The sequence below is a fragment of the Lutzomyia longipalpis genome, chromosome 1 (genome assembly GCF_024334085.1).
Source record: "Lutzomyia longipalpis isolate SR_M1_2022 chromosome 1, ASM2433408v1".
Taxonomy (NCBI): domain Eukaryota; kingdom Metazoa; phylum Arthropoda; class Insecta; order Diptera; family Psychodidae; genus Lutzomyia; species Lutzomyia longipalpis.
The window spans coordinates 19,159,202-19,184,496 of NC_074707.1; the positions used below are offsets into that span (position 1 = coordinate 19,159,202).

At 37.1% G+C, this 25,295-nt stretch overlaps 5 protein-coding genes and 1 non-coding gene across 6 annotated transcripts in view; 2 read left to right on the top strand and 4 right to left on the bottom strand.

Moving 5' to 3' along the window:
- Positions 1–25,295, top strand: part of LOC129796001 (chromatin-remodeling ATPase INO80) — an 85,893-nt gene that overhangs the window by 20,943 nt on the left and 39,655 nt on the right. The window contains exons 4-6 of the mRNA XM_055837633.1: positions 15,919–16,077; positions 19,766–19,868; positions 20,598–20,692. Of these exons, the coding sequence (XP_055693608.1) occupies positions 15,919–16,077; positions 19,766–19,868; positions 20,598–20,692 (357 nt within the window). The remainder of the gene's footprint in view (positions 1–15,918; positions 16,078–19,765; positions 19,869–20,597; positions 20,693–25,295) is intronic.
- On the top strand, positions 3,270–3,356 carry Trnastop-uca (transfer RNA opal suppressor (anticodon UCA)). Its single transcript has one exon. It is a non-coding gene; the product is annotated as a tRNA-Sec (tRNA).
- On the bottom strand, positions 4,378–5,961 carry LOC129796040 (putative serine protease K12H4.7). The gene has a single exon (XM_055837710.1). The coding sequence runs from the start codon at positions 5,959–5,961 to the stop codon at positions 4,531–4,533; it is 1,431 nt and encodes a 476-aa protein (XP_055693685.1). The 3' UTR covers positions 4,378–4,530.
- Positions 4,378–7,705, bottom strand: LOC129796013 (thymus-specific serine protease-like). The gene has a single exon (XM_055837658.1). It carries the CDS (start codon positions 7,703–7,705, stop codon positions 6,272–6,274), a length of 1,434 nt encoding a protein of 477 aa, XP_055693633.1. The 3' UTR covers positions 4,378–6,271.
- Positions 6,156–9,480, bottom strand: LOC129796033 (thymus-specific serine protease-like). Its single transcript, XM_055837695.1, has one exon. The coding sequence runs from the start codon at positions 9,454–9,456 to the stop codon at positions 8,023–8,025; it is 1,434 nt and encodes a 477-aa protein (XP_055693670.1). The 5' UTR covers positions 9,457–9,480; the 3' UTR covers positions 6,156–8,022.
- Positions 9,791–11,932, bottom strand: LOC129796023 (putative serine protease K12H4.7). The gene is made up of 3 exons (XM_055837669.1): positions 11,107–11,932; positions 10,684–10,998; positions 9,791–10,619 (listed from the first exon to the last, which is right to left on the bottom strand). Exons 1-3 carry the CDS (start codon positions 11,895–11,897, stop codon positions 10,253–10,255), a joined length of 1,473 nt encoding a protein of 490 aa, XP_055693644.1. The 5' UTR covers positions 11,898–11,932; the 3' UTR covers positions 9,791–10,252.

Genomic DNA, 25,295 nt, shown 5'->3' on the forward strand with positions numbered 1-25,295 from the left:
ACACAATTTTCACGAATGAAAGAAACGCGGCATTTAATGATTTTGAAGGGAAACGTAAATGAACTTTGAGCAATTTGTCCACGCACTTTTAGAGAGAATTTTCAAAGGACTTACGTCAATGTCGTGGGAGGACACGCCTGACGATTTGGCGGCCTCACGTCCGAGGGCGCGCCCCCTGTCCCGACGGCTGCTTGCTGTGGCCCTCCATGCGTCTGGTCCTCCCGTTGAGACGCTGATGTCCTAAGATCTCTGAAAATAAAGAAAGAAAAGAAAAAGAAAGATTAAAAAGCGGCGGCCCTGTGAGAGAAAGAAAGAAAACACTAAAAGCACTCCCGACGCGACGCGATTAATTTAATTCTCTCTCCCTATCACAAATTTACACCAGTTTTCTCAAAAAATCTAATCCTAATCAGCAAATGAATGAAAAATGAATGGAAAATCAAAGAAAAATCAATGAAAATTAATGAAAAATCACTGAAAATTGCCCGATTTGCTTAGCACGACGCACTTGCTTTTGCAATTGGCAACAGACTGAGCGATCATCTGGTACGACATGGCGTCCCCTCGTCGAGCCGTTGGGAATTTGAATTTGAGTTTGGTGTCACACACACAGTCGTTTGTCCTTACACTGGGCGTGGCTTCTCGCACACTTAAATGTTGTTCACAAACACAAATCACATGAAATATTCAAAAATTCAACGGAAAAAAATTTTTTTTTGACGGAAGAAATGAAATGACACGGAGGCAAAAAAAATTCTACGGAGTTTTTAGAAATAATTTTAATTTTTCAATGCAGTTTTTCACCACGTTTGTTACATCAATCAAAAGGGGATAAAAATTGATCGCGTATTTTTCCAGTAATTTATCTTTAATGAAATTTTCATAAAATTTTAGGGTTTCGCGAAACCTTTCATTTGTGCTGGATTTAAAATCACAAAAATATGACATGTAAAATTTAAAACGCGATATCTCCGGAACGGATACATAGATTTTCTTCATTTTTGGCATGATGAAAGATATTATAGCCAGCTATAACATATCAAAATTTGAAGCAATTCTATAAAGCGGTGCTCGAGATATTCATCGAAAACTCATCGAAAATTTTGTTTTCGATTTTAGCGCCACTTGCGGTCATTTTTTGAACTTGCGATGTTCCGAGCAGTTGTAGGGCTCGTTAATATCTTTCATTTGACCCCAAGTTGATCAAAATCGGTCAAGCCGTTTGAGAGTTATGGCCGATTTTCGATGAAAAATTGTGGCGGCCATATTGGCTAAACGGCTTGGCCGATTTTCAAAAATGAGGTATCGTTGGAAAGGTCTTGATGGCCCCTACAACATATCAAAATTTCAGACCTCTAGCTATTACAGAAGCTGAGATATAGCGAAAACAAAATTTGACAGTTATTCAAAATGGCGGACGCCGGGGTGGGGGGTTGGATTTGACTTCATAATCGGATGTCTTCCACCCGATATATGAACTTTGCCGTTGACCGCAAGTCTCTATCTATTACCGTTCTCTTGCAATATTGTGTTATATTCCGGCCGGACGGACGGACGGCCGGACGGCCGGACAGATTTTTGGCGCCACCGTTTTTTGGAATGTAGGGACCCTAATTCGTGCTTATCCCAAGTTTGAGCCCGATCTGACGACTTTGAATTTTAGAGTGTACACAGAAGCTGTGCTTCTTTGAAGAAAGAATCACAGCTAAAAAGTACGTGAAACGGCCAGTTTAGCTCTTTGAGCAAGATCATAAAGAAGTTACTTTTTAGTGAGATGATGCGATCATCTCTTGAGAGGCTGCAAGAACTACTTTTACCTGCCAATTGCAGCGCAATTCAATGAGAGAAATGTTGATGTGAGCAAAAAGAGCTTTTGCATGCTTTTATGCTTTTTTGCAGCTGCTGCAGTAGCCACCCCAATTGGAAGCATAAAGTGAAGTTGTTCAATATTTATGTACCAAGTAGCTACACACCACATATTTTGTTGATTAAGAATTCAAACGATGATTGAGGTGGTCAGTTATAGAGGAGGTGCTCTATGAGGCGAAGTACAAAAAAAAAAAACGTGTACAGAGTCTCTTTGAGGAACTTTGAGTATTTATCGAATGAATATTTGTTTACTTTTCTCATTAATCTATGTTTTATTTCATTTTTTTGCGTCATGTAATTGCATAGTTCTCATATTACATATGAGAGTGTATGGCAGCATGAGAAATTATTTGCAATTTTATGATCTTTCCCTCCTCAAAACCATCTTCATAACTCAATCTTCTTCCTTTTTTTTGCGCCTCATAAGAGATGCTATGTGCAAAAACATTAGGGGCAATTAATGCTCATCTTTACCGGGCGGTGGAAGGAAATACAATCCATTTTGTTTTACGTTAAAAAAGAAATTCTTGAAAGTTCTTTAGTTGCAAGATTTTCCTCAATAACTGAAAGTTCTTTTTGTAATTATAATGATGGTGGGGATCCTTTTTTGTGCAGATTAAATTTCTTCTGCGCAGAAATTGCAAATTAACAAAAATATTCAGACAGTGAAAGCACACACGTGATGAGCCTGTGAAAGAGGAAACTCTAATGGTAAAAGAAGCTAGTCATTATCATCAAAATGATGAAACTGAGAAAAGCCATATAGCTGCTGGGTGGATGAAAAGATGATGATAGCAGCGATATGGACAAGAGGAAGAAATTCTATATTAATTTCCTTCGCTCACAGCTTCCATCATAAACCATAAAATGATGCAGTTGAGTATGGATTAAAATTATGAATATTTTAATCATTTTCCGTGTCTACTCATTGGTCAGTGACACCTTCGAAACTCAAGACGTTACCCTTGGTGAATTTCTTCCTAAAGAGAAATCATTTGATTAGAGAAGAAATCTCAATGAGTTTCGGGGATAAATTAGCAGGACAGCAAATCATCCAGAATGCCCATTTTATTTAGGGGGAAAATGGGAGTCTTTTAATGTTCTAACCACTTCGTCTATAGAAGACAAAAAACGCATAAAAGACGAAGAAGCTCCATTATTTATTGAGCCCAAGATACCGCCCAGTTGTCGATAAATAAACTTGGTCGTTAGAAAAAAATACACGCCGGTATTTTGTGGGCATTTAATAAACATTTTTTTCTCCTCCGTACCAGCGTAAATTTGTCATTGAGGCTGTTTTTGCATGTGTGAGAAATTTAATTTATGTTCAACGCATATACTTCAGTGGAGATATTTCACGCGGGAAACGCGCAAAAGGCACACAAGCACACCGAGAGGTCGCCCAACTGAACTTCAGTGGTCTGGAGTGCAAGCTTCAAACTTGTAGTCGATTCACGTCGAAGCGGTTCGATTCCGCCTGTTGGGCGAATCCCCATTAACTCTCGAATATTTTCCTCTCTCTCTCTAAAAAAACATAAAAGAAACGAATTAGGATGTCAAGGAAGCCACAGGATGTACGCTTAACCCCTTCATAGAGCGGACAATTCTCACTAATTTGATCGCTATCTGTTTATTATTTCATATTAATTTTTTTCTTGACTTTTTTTTTTACCTCCATTGTTGGATCGATAACCGTCGTGGAATTTTTTCCTTCCTTTTGGGACAATTTAAAGTTTTTTTTTTGTATGTTTGTGGTACCTCTTCCAGTGGGAGAGAAGAATGCACAGAAAGGGAAAGAATAGGATGGATAATGAGGGTCCCTCGGGGTTTTTTTTAGTCTTTTTTACATATTGTTTGGCAATCAAGGAAAAGAAATGACCAAATTAACTCAAATCGTCACGCATAATGACGAAGACGTTCAATTTTCACCCCAACCCCTTTGCATTTAGCTCGGAGAGTGAGAAAGCACAGCTATGTGCATTTAGTTGGTTTCTTTGGGGAACTATTTCAATATATTTTCTATTGATTAATTTTGTTTGAATAATTTTATAAAATTTCTGTTATTTTTCGTGAATTATTCAAACATTTAATTGACTTTTGGAACAGATTTAAATATTCAAAATTATTTGAATTATTGGAGTTTTTAAAACAATAATTTAAGATTTCAAACAAGTAAATAATTTGATTATTTTATGGATTTTTACGAATTATCGTTGACTGTTAAAAATGTTTTTAAATTTTAAGATTTAAAAATTATTTCTTTTTTGAATTTCAAAGCAATTTTAATTCCAGAAATATTCAAAATGATTTTTAGAGATTTCTGGTAAAACATTATTTTTTAAATATCGAATTAAAAGAAAAACAAATAAAATTATTAAACTTTTACAATTTTTTCATAAAATCGACCCCAAAATTAAAATATCAATAAAAATTCAAATCGAAACAGAATTATTAAATTAAAATGAATAAAAATGAACTAATAATTATGCAAAAATTGAAGAAAAAACCTTTTTATGTAGAAAACTTTCTCAATCTTTATTTTCGCCAAATTTTCTTAGAATTCAGTTTCGATTTAAAAAAAAAGAAATCTTATCTTTTCCTTTCAATTTTGAAGTACGTGATAAAGCTATCTAACGATAGCTGTCTTATCTCGTACTTGAATTAAAAGATCATCAACCACTGCCTTACGAGGGATGTTGTTCTCTGTTTACTGGCCAACATTTCGGGAGTATCACTGGGGCTGATTGAGTACAAATCCATACAATGTGAAGCTCCGGGAATAACGACAACAGGGGCGAAGGAATTAACATTTGTTTGCACTCCCATTGGTCGCCATGGGTCCAGTTGTCCGTGCGTTGAGTAGACGTTCGTAATGATGGGATACATGCCATTGTGGTCGAGATTAGTTACATAGATGTTGTAGTTGATGGACTCGTTGTAGAAGCTTTCGTCGTAGATATCGTGGCACCATTGGTAGTAGAATTCAATTGGGAAGCTCGAACCGAAAGGTTGATCGGGGGATCCTGAAGTTTGGTACCAACCATATTCGTTGCAAGTTTGGAAGAGCCATTGACGCATTATTCCTGATGTCCATCCAGTGTAGCGATAATAGTCCACAAAGGAGGCATAGTTTGATGACCAACTTCCCCCATATCTCTGTCTTGTGTATTCAGCAAATCCATCAATGTCCGTTTCTCCACTCATAATAACTTCGCAGGATCGTTCAATGTCTCCTGGCCAGTGGTATTGAACTACCCCAGCTAGCAGGCCTGAGAGACTGTTGAAGAAGTACATAATGTCGTCGGGATTGTTTGTCAAAGGTGGACTGAGGTACATTTTATTGGAGAGAGTTTCAAAGTCTCCAATTTCCACTAGACGTTCCATTTCAAGGAAGGCTCCTTCAATTGTATTGTAGCAATCGTCTCCACTGACAATCCTTATTGATTGGCCAACAGTTTCAAAGTATTCCACAAAGTCTGCTTTTGCATAGAGTGGTGCACTTGAAGACCAAGCTCCATTAACCAATTCCGGATATCTCTGCCTAAACCACGTAACCATTGTTGCGGAATACGAAGCTCCAACAAGGATAACGCCTGAACTAGAAGCTCCGGGAATTTCTTGCTTCATAGTTCGAATGAAATGAGCCAGATCTGCAAGAGCTTGATTGACATGAAGATATTGGAGATTTGCAAAAGATAAATCTTCCGTAGGACGTGTTTGACCGTAGTATCTGTGCTCAGTGTAGAACATGTACCCATTCATCTCTCTTGCCATGTCAAACATGTGCCCACCTAGGATCCATCCAGGTGAAACTGACCATTCGCCCCCTACGTAGATGAATAGAGGCCCACCAGGTTGGTAGAATTCATCATTGGCCAGGTAGCGCATTTGAAACGTGGCATTGTTGTATTCATCGAAATTATCAAGCTGCTGTTCAATCCATTCCTCCCTAACGGCCCTTGCATCACTTTTAGGTGCAGGCGGTGGAGGTTCTCTGTGCAGATCCTCCAAAACCTTAAATGGATTGCAAAGCACTTCACTTAATCCAAATGCTAATAGAACTAGGCACAAAACTCCCGGTGTGGTCTTCATTTTAACTTCACTGAAACTCTCCAACTGGCGGATGTTGATTGAATAACGTGGCCTTTTATACCAATGCTATCGGGTAATCTTATCGAAACAGTAGCTCTTAAGACGACGGATTGATTGTAAATTGGGGGGAAATACATACAGAAGATTTATTTTCCTGTTTGATAATGAGTTGATTATGATTTTACAAAAATAGCAACATCAATGAATTGTAAGTTTTATTAACCGGAAGGTCTGATTTTGGTTGTAGAATGTTCGTTGATAAAGCAGGAATGATCAATTGATTTTTGTTTAATTTGAATACATAAAATAATTAGAATATCATCAACCACTGTCGTACGAGGGCTGTTGTTCTCTGCTTACTGGCTATCATTTCGGGGCTATCATCAGGGCTTATTGAGTACAGATCCATACAATGTGAAGCCCCTGGAATGACGACAACAGAAGCGAAAGAATTAACATTCTCTTGTACTCCCATTGGTCGCCATGGGTCCAGTTGTCCGTGCGTTGAATAAACGTTCGTAATGACCGGATTGAGTCCATTGTTGTTCAGATTAGTTATGTAAATGTTGTAGTTGATGGATTCGTTGTAGTAGCTATCACCGAAAACATCATGGCATATTTGGAAGTTCATCTCAACGGGAAACATTGATCCGAAAGGTTGATCAGGAGATCCAGATGTCTGAAACCAACCGAATTCGTTGCAAGTTTGATACAACCATTGTCTTGAGATATCAGGAGACCATTCAGTATTCGCATAGTACTGAATAGCTTCGTCGTAATCAGCATCCCAACAAACCCCAATGGTTTGTCTTATAAATTCTCCATAACCCTCAATATTACTCTCTTGTCCCATTATTGTTGCGCAAGCCCATTCAATGTCACCTGGCCGATGATATTGAACTAAAGGTGCAATAAAAATAGCAGCAGTTCCGAAGAAAACTGCAATGTTATCCGGATTATTTTCTAGAGTTGAGCACATATTCGTTTTTTCAGCTAGTGTCTCAAAATCTTCGTCTTCAACTAAGCGTTCCATTTCTCGGAAAGCTCCTTCAATGGCGTTATAGCAGGCATCACCACCAACAGTTCTTATTGACTGACCGATTGTTTCGAAGTATTCCACAAAGTCTGCTTGAGCTAGAAGCGGTGCACTTGAAGACCAAGCTCCATTAACCAGTTCTGGATACTTTTGCCTAAACCACGTAACCATTGTAGCTGAATAGGATCCTCCGACAAGGATAACGCCTGAACTAGAAGCTCCGGGAATTTCTTGTTTCATAGTTCGGATAAAGTGAGCTAGGTCTGCAAGAGCTTGATTGATGTGGAGATATTGAAGGTATTCGTAGGATGTATCAGGACTAGGTCGACTTTGTCCGTAAAATCTATGCTCAGTATAGAAGAGATATCCATTCATTTCTTTTGCCATATCATACATATGGCCACCAATTACAAAATCTGGTGTTATTTCCCATTCTCCTCCGACAAAGATGAAGATAGGCCCACCAGGTTGATAAAATTCATCGTTAGCCAAGTATCTCATTTGATATGTTGCATTATTGTATTCGTCAAAATTATCTACTAACTGCTCTATCCATCCTTCTCTAACAACTCTGGGATTGCTCTTAGGGCTAGGTGGTGGTGGTCCTCTGTAGATTTCTTTGTAAAAACTCCCCCATGTTTTGCACTTAACTTCACTCAATAGAAACGTAAAGAAAATGAAACAAATTAACTTTGCCAACTCTTTCATCTTGAGTACAGGAAAGTTTTCTTCAAACTGACAAAACTCTGATAAACTGCCTTTCATTTTATACTCAAAGAAATACAATCAAATGGAAAATTATCAATCACAAGGGCTCTTGAGATACATGGGATTTGGATGAAGATTTAGGAGATTTATGACCTGATATTTAGGAGAATTTTCAGTCAGTGATAAGCAATGTGAGTTGCGACATCATTGATGTTGAATGTCTTCCAAAAAGCTTCGTCATTGATTGAAAGAATTTTCTTATTTTCTTTTTTTTTATTCTTAAAGCTTAAAATTAATCTTTCTTGAAAAAATAAAAGTTAGAATATCATTAACCACTGCCTTACGAGGGATGTTGTTCTCTGTTTACTAGCTATCATTTCGGGAGTATCAGTAGGGCTGATTGAGTACAGATCCATGCAATGTGAAGCCCCTGGAATGACGACAACAGGGGCGAAGGAATTAACATTCTCTTGTACTCCCATTGATCGCCACGGGTCGATTTGTCCGTGCGTTGAATAAACGTTCGTTATTACAGGATTAAGTCCATTGTTGTTGAGGTTCGTTACGTAGACGTTGTACTTGATGGATTCATTGTAGAAGGATTCATCAAAGATCTCATGGCACCATTGTAGTTGAAAATCAAGTGGAATATTTGATCCGAATGGTTGATCAGGAGCATTGGTTGTCTGAAACCATCCATATTCGTTGCATTGTTGATAAACAAATGGACGGGTAATGTCTGTAGTCCACGTAGGATTTCTGTACTGTTCGATGAATCCTTGATTGTCAGCATACCAGCATTCTCCGAATAATAATCTAACCAAGTCTCCATAACCGTCAATAGGAGTTTCTGCATTCAGAATGAGGTTACAAGCTCCCTCAATTACTCCAGGTGTATGATATTGCACAACAGGTGCCATTAAACCGGCAAGTGATTTGAAGAATACAGAAATATCGTCTTGATTGTTAGCTAAAGGGGAGCAGAGATACATTTTTTCTGACAAAATATCAAATTCTTCAACGTCAATCAGGCGTTGCATTTCCTTAAAGGCTTCTTCCATAGCATTGTAGCAGGTATCTCCTCCAACAATCCTTATTGATTGTCCTGCGATTACAAAGTATTCAGAAAAATCTGCTTGAGCAAGAAGTGGAGCACTTGAAGACCAAGCTCCATTAACCAGTTCTGGATATCTCTGTCTAAACCATGTAACCATTGTTGCTGAATACGAAGCTCCAACAAGGATAACGCCAGAACTAGAAGCTCCAGGAATTTCTTGCTTCATAGTTCGAATGAAATGAGCCAGATCTGCAAGGGCTTGATTAATGTGGAGATATTGAAGATTCTCAAAAGACGTGTCTGGTGTTGGACGGCTCTGTCCATAAAATCTATGCTCAGTGTAGAACATGTACCCATTCATCTCCTTTGCCATGTCGTACATGTGCCCACCGATGATAAAATCCGGTGCTATTTCCCATTCTCCACCTACGAAAATGAAGATAGGTCCTCCAGATTGATAGAATTCGTCGTTGGCTAAGTATCTCATTTGATACGTTGCATTATTGTAATCGTCAAAGTTATCCAGTTGTTGCTCTATCCATCCTTCTCTAACAACTCTGGGGCTACTTTTAGCCGCTGGAGGTGGTGGTGGACCGTGGAGATTTTGAAAAATTTTCCATTTAAGAGAAAACACTTTACTAAATCCAAGAAATAGTATTAGGAAACACAGAAGAAATTTCTTTCCAAGCTTCATCTTCACTGAAACTTATTTTCCGATTGACTACTGTTTGTTGATATACCCCGTCTTTTATAGACGCTTCTCTTATCCATGGCGCTATAAATTCAGCAGAGAATCCTGTGATAAGAACTGATTAAGTATTTGGGGAATTATGACGAGTTGATTAATCAGAGTAATTTTTGATTATTGCAACATCAATGGCTTTAAGTCTTTCATTGGACTACTCTTACAGATCAAAGGAATTCTTTTAAGAAAATAAAAGAATATAAGGAAAAAGAGAGCCGTTGCTTACTAAATCAGTTAAAACTAATAAGAAAATAAATTAAACGACAAACTGTCTTAATTATTTAAAAAAAAAAGTATTTTATCATCTCTTAATAACAATTTATAAAGTAAGTATAATTTTAGGCGCTCAATGTGAAAATTTTTAATTGGTTCCTCCTAGATAGCTCTACTAGTAGTTACCGCAATTTTATTAGATTTCGCAACTGTTCACTTATCTGCGTTTTATCTGTGGAACTTTCCATCATCTTATTTTTGGGCGGTTGATTAAATTTCTTTCATTTTCTTGAAAATAGACCAAAAGTACTCCAGGTCAGTTCCGCAATAAAACGCCATAAACATGAAGCAACAAACCAGTATTATGGTGGTTCTTTCGCCCTTGATTATTTTAAGCAACAAAGCATGTGAGACAATTTGGAGAGTCATAAATAGCGCCGAAGAATAATACGCAATTTGTCTTACAAGTACTTTATGCGGAAATGATTAATCTTCAAAGAGAAGTGAGATAAATTTAGCCGCGGGGTGTTGCTCAATTATACGGCGTGATCCCGATTGTTGTTGTGGTTGCTTCTGTTGTCGTTGTTGTTCCTTCTGTTGGTGCTTCTGTGTGCTCATCGTCAATTTCCAGCCATTCAAGGAGAAGAGTTCTAACTCGCTCCTGAACTGCTCTCAAGCCTTGGAAAACAGTTGTGTTCATAGACTCAAAGTCTGCTCCTGTTCCAAAGTAGGGAATAACATCGGCAGGTGCTTGATCATTGAGGTCTTCCAAAACAGAGAGAGTCTTCTCAGAGTCAATGTTGCCATTTGTAAAGTAAACTCTGGTTACGTTGGGAGACAATCCTCCGAATAAGGCGTTGGTATTGTCCACACTAGCTAAGAGTTCTTCATGGGTTATCCTGAAGGATAAAAGTCAGAGTATATAACGCTGATTTTCTACTATAGTAAAACAATTGAACTTACGTATAGTTTAGGAGGAAATTGCATTGCTCATAGAAGCGTTCATAAGGGAAACGATCTCCAAAGGGATGATCTGATGCATTTGACGATTTAAACCAGCCGAATTCATTGCAGCTCTGCCAAACCTGCTGACGTCCTCCAATAATAACACCCTGATCTTCCCAACTCGTTCCCATATATTCCGAAAGGAGGTCATACATATTTGCCGGTAGACAACCTTGCTCATTGTAAACATAGTAATAAATCCAATCTGCAAGACCCATCATGTCGTTTTCGCCTCTTTCCAAATATCCGCAAAACGATGTGATTGCTGGAGAGCTATAAAAATTCAAAGAAAGCGAAGATTTTTATCATTAACCCGCTTCTTTAGGAGCCTTCCGAAACAAGCAATTAAACTGATTAGATAACAAGAAATAAATTACTTACTGCATCATACTGATAATCTGTCCAATCATTGTGGCTAGGGTACCAAAGAAGAGAGCTCCTGCTACTTCTTCGTCAAATTCCTCCTCAGCTGGGCACATTTTGAAGACTTCCACAAGTTTGGTGTAGTTTTCATTTTGGAAAACTTCTTCAAGCATGGCAAAGGCATTTGCCATTCTATCGTAGCAAAGAACTCCTCCGTAAATTCTTACAGATTGCGTAGTTGTTGTGTGGAACTCTCCAAAGTTCAGTATAGCATTGAGTTTGGCACTTGATGCCCATGCGGCGTGAATTAGGTCAGGATATGCTTGTCTTAACCATGTTGCTAGAGCGCCTCCGTGTCCAACACCTGCTGCAATGACTTTGGCTTCTTCGAGATCAGGCGAAGATGATCTGATGAAGCGAACAAGGGCAGCCATGTCCTCTATAGCTTGAGATGAAGTCAGGTAGACAAGATTATCAGCAGTGAGATCAGGAACAGGACGACTATTGCCGTAGTATCGATGCTCTGTGGCTACAAGCAATGCTCCAGCTTCTATGGCAATGTCTCTAAAATGGCTGGATCTGATACGGTAATCTGTGAAGTAGAACTGCATGTCTCCCACGTAGAGGAAGATCGGTCCACCGGGTTGATAGAATGATTCATCAATGTAGTAGGTATTGTCCCAGGTTTCCGTGCAGTTCTCATCAAAATGATCCAAGGGCTGAGTGAAGTTTCTCATTTCAATTTCACACTGAACACATGCTGCCAGTGCTCCAATTGCCAAGATGACTTGAATAAACTTTTTCACCATTTTGTAAAGATTTTTGCTGAAATTCCGTTTCACTACTGATCACCTGGATGACCACTGAGGCGTCTTTATAGTCGAATTTCTTATCACTTTTGAGTAGCGATTGCTGCGGGTAATCCCTTTTAGACGTTTCCAATTGCCTTATCAAAGCCATAATAAATTACGGAAAAGAAAATCAACCGCGTGCTGGAGCTTTACGATGGACGGCGTGCGTGTCATATGGGGCGGAAGATTAGCATCTCCACAGGTCTCATGCTACGGCGTGTTGATCTTTTTCATATGATGGTTCGTCATATGAGTGGAAGAGTCATTCGCGCCTTTGGGGACTGACCTACCGCATTGTCGCCAGTAACTGATAAAATGTGTATATGCGTTGTTGATAGATTGGAATGTGATGCGAAGCTAATGAGTGGGGCTCTTCAATTGAGACATTCTCGTGACCACACGACTCGTGAAGACGTCTGGACGCGTGGTGAAGGCACAGAGAACGTGCCATGGGGATTTAATTAGTATCCCATTGATTTTCACAAAATAAACCTTGTTTTGTAATTAAGTGCAGCCATTTGAAGAGGTAATTGTCGGAATACAAATCACCTCCTTTAGCTTCGATGTTATTGGAAAGAAATAAAAGAAGTTTATTCCGTGATGGATTTGGAATTTACATGAAGACTTTGCTTAAGGCACGAAAGGAAGGGTTGTTGATGAAATGTTTGGGCTGTAGAAATGCATTTATTTGGTTTAAAATGGAAAGATTTTGGTTAATAAAATGGATATTTATTCTTTAAATTTACTCGTGGTTTTAACAGAGAATATCCGCCAATTTATCCCTGTCAGCTTTTCCGATTAACCCTCCGTGAATTTTCCCTCAAAATGAAGCCAAATGAAGAGGCGAAAATAGAGGTGGGAAAATGGAAAAGCTAAATATATTGAGGAGTAATAGTCGATATTGGGGTTGCTGAAGTAGTTCCTGGATTTCTATTCTTGGATTTTATATATTTGTCAATTGGCTCTCTGAAAGTTTAATCGATTTCAGTTCATTGCACAGACATGACAGCTTTTTATTCATACAATTTGGTGCTATATGTGGAACAATTTCCCAGCTTTTTTGTGGGATATATACATATTTCCCAAAGAATATTTTCCGTAGTGGAATTGTTTAACAGGGATAACAAACATATTTCGCATTTTATTGCAGAAAATTCACGACAATTTCTCGTGCGAGCTATCATTTGCTTTGGCAAGCCCAATTCAAAAGGGAAAAGCAATCCATTTTCCTCATCAATAATTTTCTTGTTATTTCGTTGGGAAAATATAACGGCAAAGAGGTTTTTCTGCAAACATTGAAGGGTATATAAAATGCTGGCATTCAAGAATTGCTTGTGACAAAGTATTTCTGGGAGTTGTTTCAGAAATTCCTTGTCTATTGAATTTGCATGTCCAGAATTTCTTTGCGAGAAGATTTTCAGACTCTTTCATGTTCTCCCCCCTCATTCTTGGACGTTTTTTTTTATTCACAAACTTCTTTCTCATCTGGTCTCCCTGTTGTGGCATCGTTTGAAGTCCACCAGCCACAGCAAATAATTCAACTCATGCAGGAATTTCTTGTCAAGAGCCACAAAATATTTTGGAGGATTTTTCTCTCTCTCTCCCGAAAGACATAAAAATATTTCTCTCTGTGGTATTTTTTTGGTTGAATAAAATACATCCAAAAGAATTAGATAAGGTTCCATCTATTTCTGGGTTATGTAGTATAAAATAAAATGTAAAGAATGGGGGTTGATTTTGGTGTTTGTGCCAAGGAGCAAAGTGAGTAGCTATTGAACACTTTCTTATGGTACATCAAAGACAAATTCCGCTCCATCAATGAACTGCTACTGAATTCATCCTTCTAATGAACATTAATGATTTTATTATACACCACATTCTCCGGGTGGAAATTGAACCTTTTTTTCTCCATCATAGGGCGGAAAAATGCATTTCAATGGGACGCAATTGAGAAAACAATGTTGTTGAAGAAGAAAAAATGGAAGAAATTTAAACTAAAGGCAGATGTAGAATGTTTAGCATTTTTTTACTTTACAAGTGAGATTCCTTCCATGGTCTTGTGTCGAGGAGAATTTGATCCTTTTGCACCCTAAAGGACAACAATCAACCGCGAGCACCTTCGTCGTGGTTTATTTTTTTTGTACACTTTGCATTTGATACACAATGTTGGGTGCTTCAGGTGTCTAAAGGAGTTTATTCATTCTTAGCATGTTTTGATGATTTAAATCAGATGTTGAAAGTATTGTAGATGATTAAACTTTACTTAAATGTGGAAGACTTTAAAAAAATTTGTAAAAGAATTAGTTAATTTTCTCTTCTTTTGATTCTTAATTTTATTAAACAATATTTTTCATGGCCAAAACGCATACTTAACAAAATAAGGGAACAAATTTTAGATAAAATAAAAAAAAAATTGAAAATACTAAAAATATTTTTATGTTTTTCAAAATATTTCATCTTTTATTGTACCTAATGGGCCTTATTCAGCGACCAAGAAACCCTTGAAAATCGCTTGAAATCTTGAAATTTCAGTACAAAATTTAAAGATTTCTAGGGTTTCTTGTTCGCTGAATAAGACCCAATATTTCACTAAAGTATTTTATGGAGAGATTGACAAATGTTTTAGAAAAATATTTTGTGCAAAATTACATTTAATGTCAAAATCTTTTATCTTTTATTTTGTCCAAAATTGCTCCCTAATTTTCATTTAATTTTCTTGTAAATTATATTAAAAATATATTTTTAAGAAAATTTTTCTTTTAAAGACGTTTGAGGTCTGATATTCATTTTTTTTAATAAAAAAAAGCTTTTAGAAAAATCTTTTTAAAGCACTTTTTTCGAAAATGTTAAAAAAAGGATATTTTTTAAAAAATCTTGAAAGGCAATTGTAAAATTTATTCAAAAATATAGGTAGATTTGACTACCTAAAAAATTGTAAAATTCTAGGCAGATCTATAACTACGACAACTAATGAGTTAAATTATATTAGGCCTTAATTTAACTCTTAATTTATAAAGAAAATGCATCAAAAGTTGATATTTTAATATTAATTTCAATAAAAAAAATTATCAATTAAAATTCCCCAATGGAAATAATTCTAACATATCGACTAAGCCACTCTGTAGTGGGACTGAACCACGAATAAATGCGTTGAAAGTGTGATGAAAAAAACAATCATAAACCACAGAATGTGCCACGGATAGGCAATGAGAAGGAGGATAGCGTCGGGGGCCTACAAAAAGCCACCGGAAATGTATCTTTCACCCATTGTGGGCCTCTGAGGAACCATACGACATATCCTGTGTTGGTTTTCTTCGCTCTTTGCGTCTCTTGCGTGAAGAAGAAAAACCCCTTTGAGTATATCCGGCTGCGTCCTTTCGTCTACAATGACATCTCAATTGTGAATTGATTTCTTTTTTCTCCTACCACTACCCCATTGTTTGCAGAGGTCTCCCTGAAAAAAAGTACACACCAAACTTCTTTCAATTCGTTCCTCTTTCTAATAAAAAAAAAGAAGTGAGACGATTGAGACATTCGATTAAATTGCAATGCAATAGGGGAGAAGATTAATGCTTCGGGGTTTGTCTCTGCCAAGTGGGGGTTGTATTGAAACATTCACACCATGGGTAAAGAATTTAAATATTTGTGCAGACACTGGTGCAGTTTTAATTAAATTGAGCACAAAATTTCCTTCTGGCACTTTTCCCCATATAAATCCGGGTGTACGATTAATTCAAATATTTGGTGCCGCGCTTTATTTATTCTGTTGTATTTCCGGCATTCAATTCAATTAATCAGTATACCGATTGGATTATGCAAATATCACACCCTCAATTTGGGATTTAAGCTGCTGCTGTTGCTGCTGCAGACTTGCTTGAAAGGCCCCTGAGGGAATTTGCATTTTAGCCTGACTGAGAGGGGTTGGAAGACACAGGCGCGCCATAAGCAAATTATTTGAACGTAATTTTCTTTCCTGCAGGTGATCTTCTACGATTCAGATTGGAATCCAACCGTGGATCAGCAAGCAATGGATCGTGCCCATCGTCTTGGGCAGACAAAGCAGGTCACGGTGTATCGGCTCATCTGCAAGGGGACCATCGAAGAGAGAATTTTGCAGAGGGCTCGCGAAAAAAGTGAAGTAAGTACCCTAAAATTTGTTTTTTTTTTCACTCTTAATTTGTGTGTAGAAGCAATTTTTAGATGTGGCCAACAAAAGCCATACGAGGCAGGTGTTAGAATTTAATTGAACTCCCATGGTCTCGTTCTGGGGGTTGAATGCCCCTAAATACGAATATTTTCGCTAATGTGGTCACCATTAGAATGGAGCGAGCGTGGCGTGTAATTACAGAGCAATTTTGAAGGCTATATCACAAAAGGTGCAATACCTAAGAGTTTCTTCGGGATAAACTGTGGACGTCCCAGGAAATTGTTGAGGTTGACTTTTAGGGACTTCTTTTGGACTTCTTTGGGTGGTCGCGCTTACGAAAAAATGGGCATTTCTTGTGGGAAAATATTGCTAAGTAAATAACCATTATTAAATGCAACATTTTATCCCTCAATCTCGCTCCTTTTTGATTTGCGAAAGCGAGGATGTCTATAATCCATCTCTGAATTGACGACCTGTTTTTCTTTTATTTAAAATGAATTTTAAAGGAGTTTATTCGTATCCTTATTAGGTAATTATCCCATATTTCAATTAAAAAATAATTATTCTAAGTTTAGGGCTTAATTATTGATTTTTAATTTTATATTATATGACGAAAGTTTGTAGAAGTTTGTCAAAAAAAAGAACAATTTTTCTCAACTAATTTCACTAATTTTTAGAAATACTTTCAAAATCCTTTTTTTAAATGATAAAAGTATTCTAAAGGGTATTAAAAATTATATGGGAGTGTGGAATGTGGAGTCGATTAATTATTTCAACCCTCCACACCCCTAGAAAAATTTAAACAACCTCAAAAAAATTTTAATGTTAAAAAAGCATTTCCAAAAATTAATGAAAATTAGTTAGAAAAAAAAGATTTTCTTTTGCAAACTTCTACAAATTTTTAACAAATTAGAATTAATTATTTCTACAAATAAAAATATAAATAAATTTTTAAGGATTTTTTCATTAATTATTTGAGTAGAATTATCACAAAAGGCAGCATACAGCGAACTTGAGAGTTCCCATAGCTCCTCCACAATTTTTTTTTCTCCAATAACATAAAAGGAAGCCGCAACCGATTGAGATCCTATTGTAATCTCCATGGTGTGCGGTTGTACGTGATTTGATAATGCCTTTGACGGGATCATCGGCAAAGAGAAAGCCTAAATATAGGTATATAGGCAAAAGGAGCCGAACAGCTGACAAAGCGAAACAAAATGCGTCTTCTAAAAGACAAAAATACAACACACCTTCTTTGCCTTGATCTTGTGGTCATGGAGGCACGTGTCGTGCTGCTGATGACACAGTGAAAATGACAGAAATTAATATGGGAGCCTTCAATTTCAATTCCGCATCATCATTTATATTTCTTTCACAACAACATAGTATAAAGTACATAAATGTAGCTCGCGCATTGTGGGAGGGCAAAATATTAAATTCTGTTCAAGTGGCAATTAATTTTTTTTTCATTCATTCATTTTTCAGTTTCTCCCGTTCCTCCTAATTTCATGAAAAATTTCAATGTTACGCTATCTCATTACAAAATCTCCTTCTCAGTGGCCTAAGAACAGAACCCTCAACCATTTTTTTTCTTCTTTCCTATTCCTATATTTTACTTTATAGTCAGAACTTCTCTTTTGGGGATGTCTTAAAGAAGAAATTGCTAATGAAAAGATCCTATTGTTCTATTGGGGGAAGGAATGAAAAAAAAATGAAAATTCTTTTTGATTCACAACAATGGGTGAATTAATTGAAAAAAAAAGAGGAGCAAAAGTGAATTTTGAGTGTGAAGAAAATAAGAAGGAATGATATGAAATTATATGAAAACACTGGCGTGCGATAATTTATTCTTAATGTGTGACTCCCAAAAATAGTCATTTGTCATCTTTTTTTCATCATCTTGTCGGAGTGAAGGCTTCGTATATTTTTTTTGCTCAGCCCCATCAACAATTAGTCAAAAGGAAATCACTTTTGACTTCGGATGGGTTCTCTTGTGAAAAGACACACGCTCCATAAATGGGGAAGACTTTACGTGATAAAGAGAGCGATTTAGAGGAGAGAATGAATGATATTCAATTGTATGACTATGTGTGAATGGTTTGTGGATAAATGATGAAATAATTTGTCATAAGAGCTCGGTGATTATCGAATATAAAGTATAAGAAGTTTAGAGATGAAATATTTAGCTATTTTTGTGCTTTTTGAGTCATTTAATGGGAAATGTCTTCAAAACTCTCAACGAGATTTATTTTGTGGAGAATAATGATTTTCCGGGTTTTTCGTCGGTAAAGTGGGGTTTCTCACCAAGAAAAACTCACGTTTTCCAGAGCTTTCGGCTCCGTTCGGAGCCTTCCTCAGTGGCTACAGAGAGAAGGAATTTATTTACAAAAATATTTGCTACAAACAAGACAATTTTCCACTCACTTAAGCGTGGGGAAATTTTCCTTATCTCTGGGCGCGTCACAATTTGGTTGAAAGAGAAGGCATCTATAAACTAACAAGAAATAGAAATATCTAACATTAAAAACAAGAAAACACGGAAATTTGAGGAAAAACCACCTGGACGGAGCTCCACTACGTATATTTTGTGGAGCTTTGGAAGTAAATTTTAGGGGAATTTATTAATATTGAATTTTTATAATTTGTTAAAAGTTTGTACAAGTTTGTGATAAAATTGTAAGAATATTATTTTTTTTAAATGTTTTTCAAAATAAATGCAACTCATAGATCGAACTTTGTTTGTTATTACAAACTTATAAAAACTTTTAACAAATTATTAAAATTCAATAAGAATAAATTCTCCAAAAATTTGCCGTAAAACTTGATGAAGAAACAATTCTTACACAATTCTTATTCTTCTTAATTCTTCTTGGGAGAGGAAGTTAAGTAATAGATTTTCCAGTTAAAAACTTAGAACTCTCCCAGAATTATTTAAGAACTTTAACAAACTTTTAACAAAGAAGAAAACTCCACAATAAAATGAATTTTTCTTCTCATTTTTTTTTATCAAATTAAAGAACTTTTCCTTCAATTTATTTTCGCTTTTAAAAATAAAATTTCCTAATTATTAAACGGGCATTACCTCCTTGATGACTGAATAAAATATAATAATAAAAATGATGGGTATTTTGTGAAATAGAGGAGTGACTCTGAAGAATTTTTTTGAGGTAGCTCCAAGTTCTACACAAAAAAAGTGTTAGTGGTTAATTTCTTAATTGCCCAATTCTCCTGTGTTTGTGTGTGCAAAGGAGAAAAACGTGACCATGACCCGTGAGTCACACAACGCAGTTGAAGGAGAACTTCTCTTCAAGGTGCGCATCAATTGAGCGCGAGAGAATATTTAAGTAAATCCGAATAATGCCCGCTTAAAAGAGAATTTTCTCTTCTAAACATTCTAATGGGAGGTATTCTATGGGAACAAGACATCACAGACATACATTTCCTTTTTAGAAGAAAAAAAAGAATCCTTTTGATGATTCTATTATGTGTGGCGCATGGTATGTTGGATACATTACACGAAGTTATTGTTGCGTCAAAGAGATCAAATGGGAAGGTTCTTTTTTATTAATTCTTTTCTCCTGTACTTGTTGGCTTCTCAATGTGAGAGCTCCTAAAAGAGGAGCTTGGTGAGAGAGAGCGAAAGAGGTAATTAATAAAAGAAATTCCATTTTACCGCCAGATTCAACGGATGGTCATAAGTGGAGGCAATTTCAAGCCAGACACGCTGAAACCAAAGGAAGTTGTATCTCTCCTACTTGACGATGAGGAAATTGAGCTGAAGTGTAAGTAGTATGTTTGAGAAATTAATTGAAAGCTGAAAACCTCGAAAAAGGGTGATCAAAATATCTTCCCAACTGCCTGCATCCGCAAAGTGGATGGAGCACGTTGGGAAGGGTTTATTTTTCTTATTTTCTTTCTTGAGTAAAATTTCTTTTTTTAAATTATTTTCTTTTATATTTAAAATTCATTTTTTTCAAGTTTATTCGTTAGATTCTGATGTGAAATTTAATTTTTCTATAAGATTTTTGTACAAGTTTTTTATCTAGATTTATGTGAATGTGTTCAAGTAATTTTTTGGGTGTTTCATCTAAGATTTTCTTTCCGGAAGCTTTTTTGTCTCTTCTCTGGAGTTTTCGGCACATTAAAATTCACAAAAAAATGATAGAAAAATCATACAGAAAAAGTTGCTTTTCACATGAGAATTTAGCTTCAAAAAATTCTGAAAACTTTTTCCTCAAATTTCGAATTTATTTATCCGGGAAATTTGATTTTACTCAACAAACTTCTTTTTTAGTTGTGATTCTTTCGAAGAAAAGAATAGCACAGCTTCTGTGTACCACCTAAAATGCAATGTTATCCGATCGGGCTCAAACTTGGTATGAACACGAATTAGTTTTTAATTTTAATTAAGTTTCTTTCTTTCCGCGAGTGTTAATTCTGGAAACTTGCAGCATGAGCCTTTTCACCTCTCTTACTCAATCTTCTCAATCATTCATCAATCTTACTTGCAGATCGCCAAAAGACAGAAGAGAGGAAGAACCTGGAGGAATCATCAAGAGCTGAGAAGGATCGCGATAGAAAGAGAAAATTACCTCCATCGAATAAGGTAAGGAACTGATGGTTTTTTCTTTCATTCGCCCATCATCATTTTGCAAAAGAAACCTCCCCCCGTGATGGCAAAACCATCGTCCGGAAAAAGAAGTATTATTATTAATATTTGCGCGCAAAAGAGTTTTGTTGTCTGGGGCTACCTGAGGTGGTGGTGTGGCATTAAAAAGGGGAATTCTCTCTCCTTTTTTCTGTGCATCTTTTGAGTGTTTCACGCTTCAATAGGTTGCAAGATTGCTCATTTACTCGTGTAATACATTTTAATGGATAAAAAACACATTTTGCAGTTTTGTATGTTTTTAATGTTGTGCTGTATTGTGTGGTGTTAAGAACAAAAGGACCGCGCGTATTTCCTTTTTTGCAAAAGAAAAAAAAATACACACGCAAAGAAAATATTGTTGAATAAGACGTGAAAAAAATAAACAAAGAAGCAATAATTAATTTTCTCCTCAATATCTTGTGCGATTTATGACAAATTTTATTGCACGCACACCTCAAAGTTATATATTTTGATGAAATTCTTCGTTTTCATTATTTAATAATGCTTCGCATATTAAATTTAACATTTAATTACCCTCAAACATATATTTATTTTTCATAATTACTATTTTTATTTATTTCATTTTTTTATGTAATTCATTTGCTCATCGTAAGGTGTTTGAGTGATTTCCTCGTGTCATCTTCATTTTCCCTTTACACCTGTGCGGTGTGAAATGAAGAGGTGCGCACACAGACTTTTCCTTCGTTTTTTTTTTTCTAAAGCTTCGCGGTTTTATAATAAAAGAAGAACCAAAGAGATGCTTATCATTCACAATTTGTTGCGCTATAATGACCATTTGTGTGTATTTTGGTTGATCATCGTATGTAGCTTTGGTACAATTTTTTTGTATACCTACATTTACTTAATGACCACCCACACACTGTCCTGATTTATGCCACACACTGCATCCAAGTCAAACGCTGTGTGCCTCCAATTTGTCTTCCCAAAGAAGAGATTTTTTTCTTATAATTTGAATCATGTTTTTTTTCTCTGTCTGCTATCACCTTCGTAAGTAATGTTAAAAATTGCTTTGTAAGGGAATTTATTTTAATGAATTAAAGGAATTTCGTCTGAAGAAATGAATGCAACTGTGCACAGTTGAGTGCTCACAGGGGGGCAATAACTATGGCCTAAGGTGAACCATGAACGCAAGATTTGCGATCTTTATATGGAGTGATCGCAAGATCGCAAGTGTGAGCGCAAAAATGTATGGAGTGATCGCAAGATCGCAAGTGTGACCGCAAAAATGTATGGAGTGATCGCAAGATCGCAAGTGTGACCGCAAAAATGTATGGAGTGATCGCAAGATCGCAAGTGTGACCGCAAAAATGTATGGAGTGATCGCAAGATCGCATGTGTGAGCGCAAAAATGTATGGAGTGATCGCAAGATCGCAAGATCGCAAGATTGAGCGCAAGCAACTGAACCATGAACGCAATAGTTATTGCCCCCCTGAGTGCTCATACAAGTCATATTACTATGAATTTAATTCAATTGAGCTTTTTTCAACCATAACTTGTAGTTTTATTCCATTCTTCATTTGCAATTTTTTGAGATTATTTTTTTCATTAAATTTTGGTGTTTTTTTTTAATTTAAAAGATTAGTGGTTAGATTTTGATGTGAAACTCAATATTTCTTTATGATTTTTCTACAAATTAGACAAATTATTCTTCTATATTCTCGAGAGTTTTTGTGTGCTGAAAACTCCCGAAAAATACGTTAATAAATTGGAAAGTTAAATAGACAAATATAGGTTTAGCTTGGCGAAAATTCTTTGTTGTTGCATTTTATATGAGAATCCTACCACAGATTCCAAAGAAAAATTTCAGGATCTGAATATTAATTTTTTTTAAGAAATTGAAGAAAAAAGATTTTACATCCAGAATGTTTTTTAATTTTAGTGGGTGGAAGTGAAATTTGTGAAAATTTAAATTTGATCTAAGTGATGTATGAAATAAAAAAGAAGAACAAAAATTACTGTGAAAAAGAGTGAAGTGAAAAAGATTGAAGAAAAGGAAAATTCGTGAAAATGACAATGAAATGGGCGCCCATCGCGTGTGAGTGATTTAAGAGGGAAAGAATTTCATCAATTAAAGGTAGGCCCTACCATTTTGGTCACTATCGAACCGGATAAAAAGGGACCCAGCGCCCAGCATTCCATCTTGAAAATTCCCTCCTCACAATGCCACCTAAAAGAGGTGCCCCCGGCCTCCGCGCCACTATTGGCGACGCCACCGCATCCACCAAAAATATTCGCGACTTCTTCCAATCACTCAGCCAAGAAGATCTCCAATGCTCCACAAATGCTGCCATAATCCAGGGCAAATTAGATAGGCTCTCATTGATGCAAGAGAGGTTTTGTGATGCCCGTGATAAATTGAATGAAGCCCAGAGAACCCCAGAAGAGATTGAAAATGATTCCCAAGCTGAAATTGAATTCTTGGCAGCATTTGAAACCGCGGAAGACATGGGTATGATGAAGCGCGCTGAGATGAAAGCCTTTAATGATGAGCATCGTGCCAATAACGACATCATGGCCAGGCTTACTCACGCGATTGAAATTATGTCCGTAAACCATTCCCAATCTGCCCAGCACCCCAAGAATCATGTGAAACTGCCCCAAATTACCCTTCCAGAGTTCAGTGGCAAATATTCCGAGTGGATGGGATTCCGAGACATTTTTGTTTCCACTGTACATGAAAATTCAAATCTCCCCGATGCCGTGAAAATCCAATACCTGAAATCATCGGTGAAAGGACAAGCATCTTCACTGGTGAAGCATCTTGCAACCACTGCCGAAAATTATCCCATCGCCTGGCAAATGCTCACTGAACGTTTCGAGCGTCCCGCAAATATTGCTATGGATTATGTCCGTCGACTAATTTCCCTCCCAAAAATCCAAACCGCCAATAAAGACAATGTTCGAGAGCTTACTGCTCAATGCCACGAAATTCTTCAGGCCTTAGATTCCCTAAAGGTTACTGAACGTGATCTCTGGATTATCAGTCTTATCTACGATAAACTCGATGCCGAATCCCAATCCCAATGGAATAAGGACTCCCCTGAAGGCATTCCCTCCTGGAATGATTTCTATAAATTTCTGGATAAGCGAAGTGAAGTTCTCGAGAAGTCTCCTGCCTTAGATTCGGTGGTCAACAATATTAAATCGGAAACCTCGAAAGCCAAGACCACTCCATGGTCAAAGAAAAATACCACGAATATTGTGAACAACACAATTGTCAATGGTTGCTCTCTGTGCCCAGGAGAGAATCATCCAATTTTCCGCTGCAGCGCTTTCACTGCGAAATCCCCAAATGATCGATTGCAACACATTCGCACAATGAAGTTGTGTCGCCAATGTCTTACCGATACCCACATGACCAACACCTGCGCGTTCAGGAAATGCAAGAAATGTGATGGGAAACATAACATACTCCTCCATGATGCTTTCGCGAATTCCACAGCTCCATCCGTCCCAAAGGATGATCCAAAATCATCCAAAGAATCAGCCCCAGAAAATACAGTCCAAAAATCCAATGTTGGTAAGGAAAATGTACCAACCGCCAGTATTACAACCAATGTGAATACTGCCAATGTTTCCCACAAAACTCAAGTGTTCCTTGGCACTGTTGTTGTTAGAATTCTGGACAAAGATCGAAATGTTCATCTCTGCAGAGCTCTTCTTGATAGCGGTGCGCAACGGAGCATCATCACTCAGAGTCTGTGCGATAAACTTCGCATCCCAAAGAAATCGGTGAGCATAACTGTGTCTGGAGTCGCCAATAGGCTCTGTGGCGCAAAGCATCTCGTGAATGCTACCATTTTCCCACGTCATACAGAAGATTACATCAATCTTGACTGCTTGGTGATGCCATCGATCAATGGAAATATGCCAAACTGGAAGGTCAACCCAGCAGACTTCAATATTCCACCAGACATAGTGCTGGCAGATCCTGATTACCACGTACCTCGACCGGTAGATCTTCTCATCGGTGGTGATAGGTACTGGAGAATTGTCCTAGATAATCAAGTATCATTGGGACCCAAGATGCCAATCCTGAAGAACACCACATTCGGTTATGTGATCGTTGGAGAACATGAAATCAGCCAAAATGATGGAAACTCTAATGATGACGACAAGGTCAATCTGAATGTTGTAACTATTGAAGAGCTTGATTCAACTCTTCGCGCCTTCTTTGAAATGGAAGAAGTTCCTGCAGATAAACCCATTTCAAAGGAACATGAAGAGGCAGAGAAATGGTTTGTCGAAACTCACACACGAAATCCTGAAGGTCGATTCGTCGTGCATCTCCCTTTCCGAAAAGATTCTCCTCCCCTAGGAGAATCTCGATCCCAAGCTATAAGTCAGTGGCTTCGTACTGAAAAACGCTTAGCACAACATCCCATCCTCAGAGATATCTACAATGAGACCATGAAGAATTATCTAGCCAACAATTGGATGGAACCCGTTCCTCCAGGAGAACTTATGAAGCGACCATGTTTCTACCTACCACACCACATTGTGTACAAGAAAGGTGCACCATTGTCCAAAGCCCGAGTC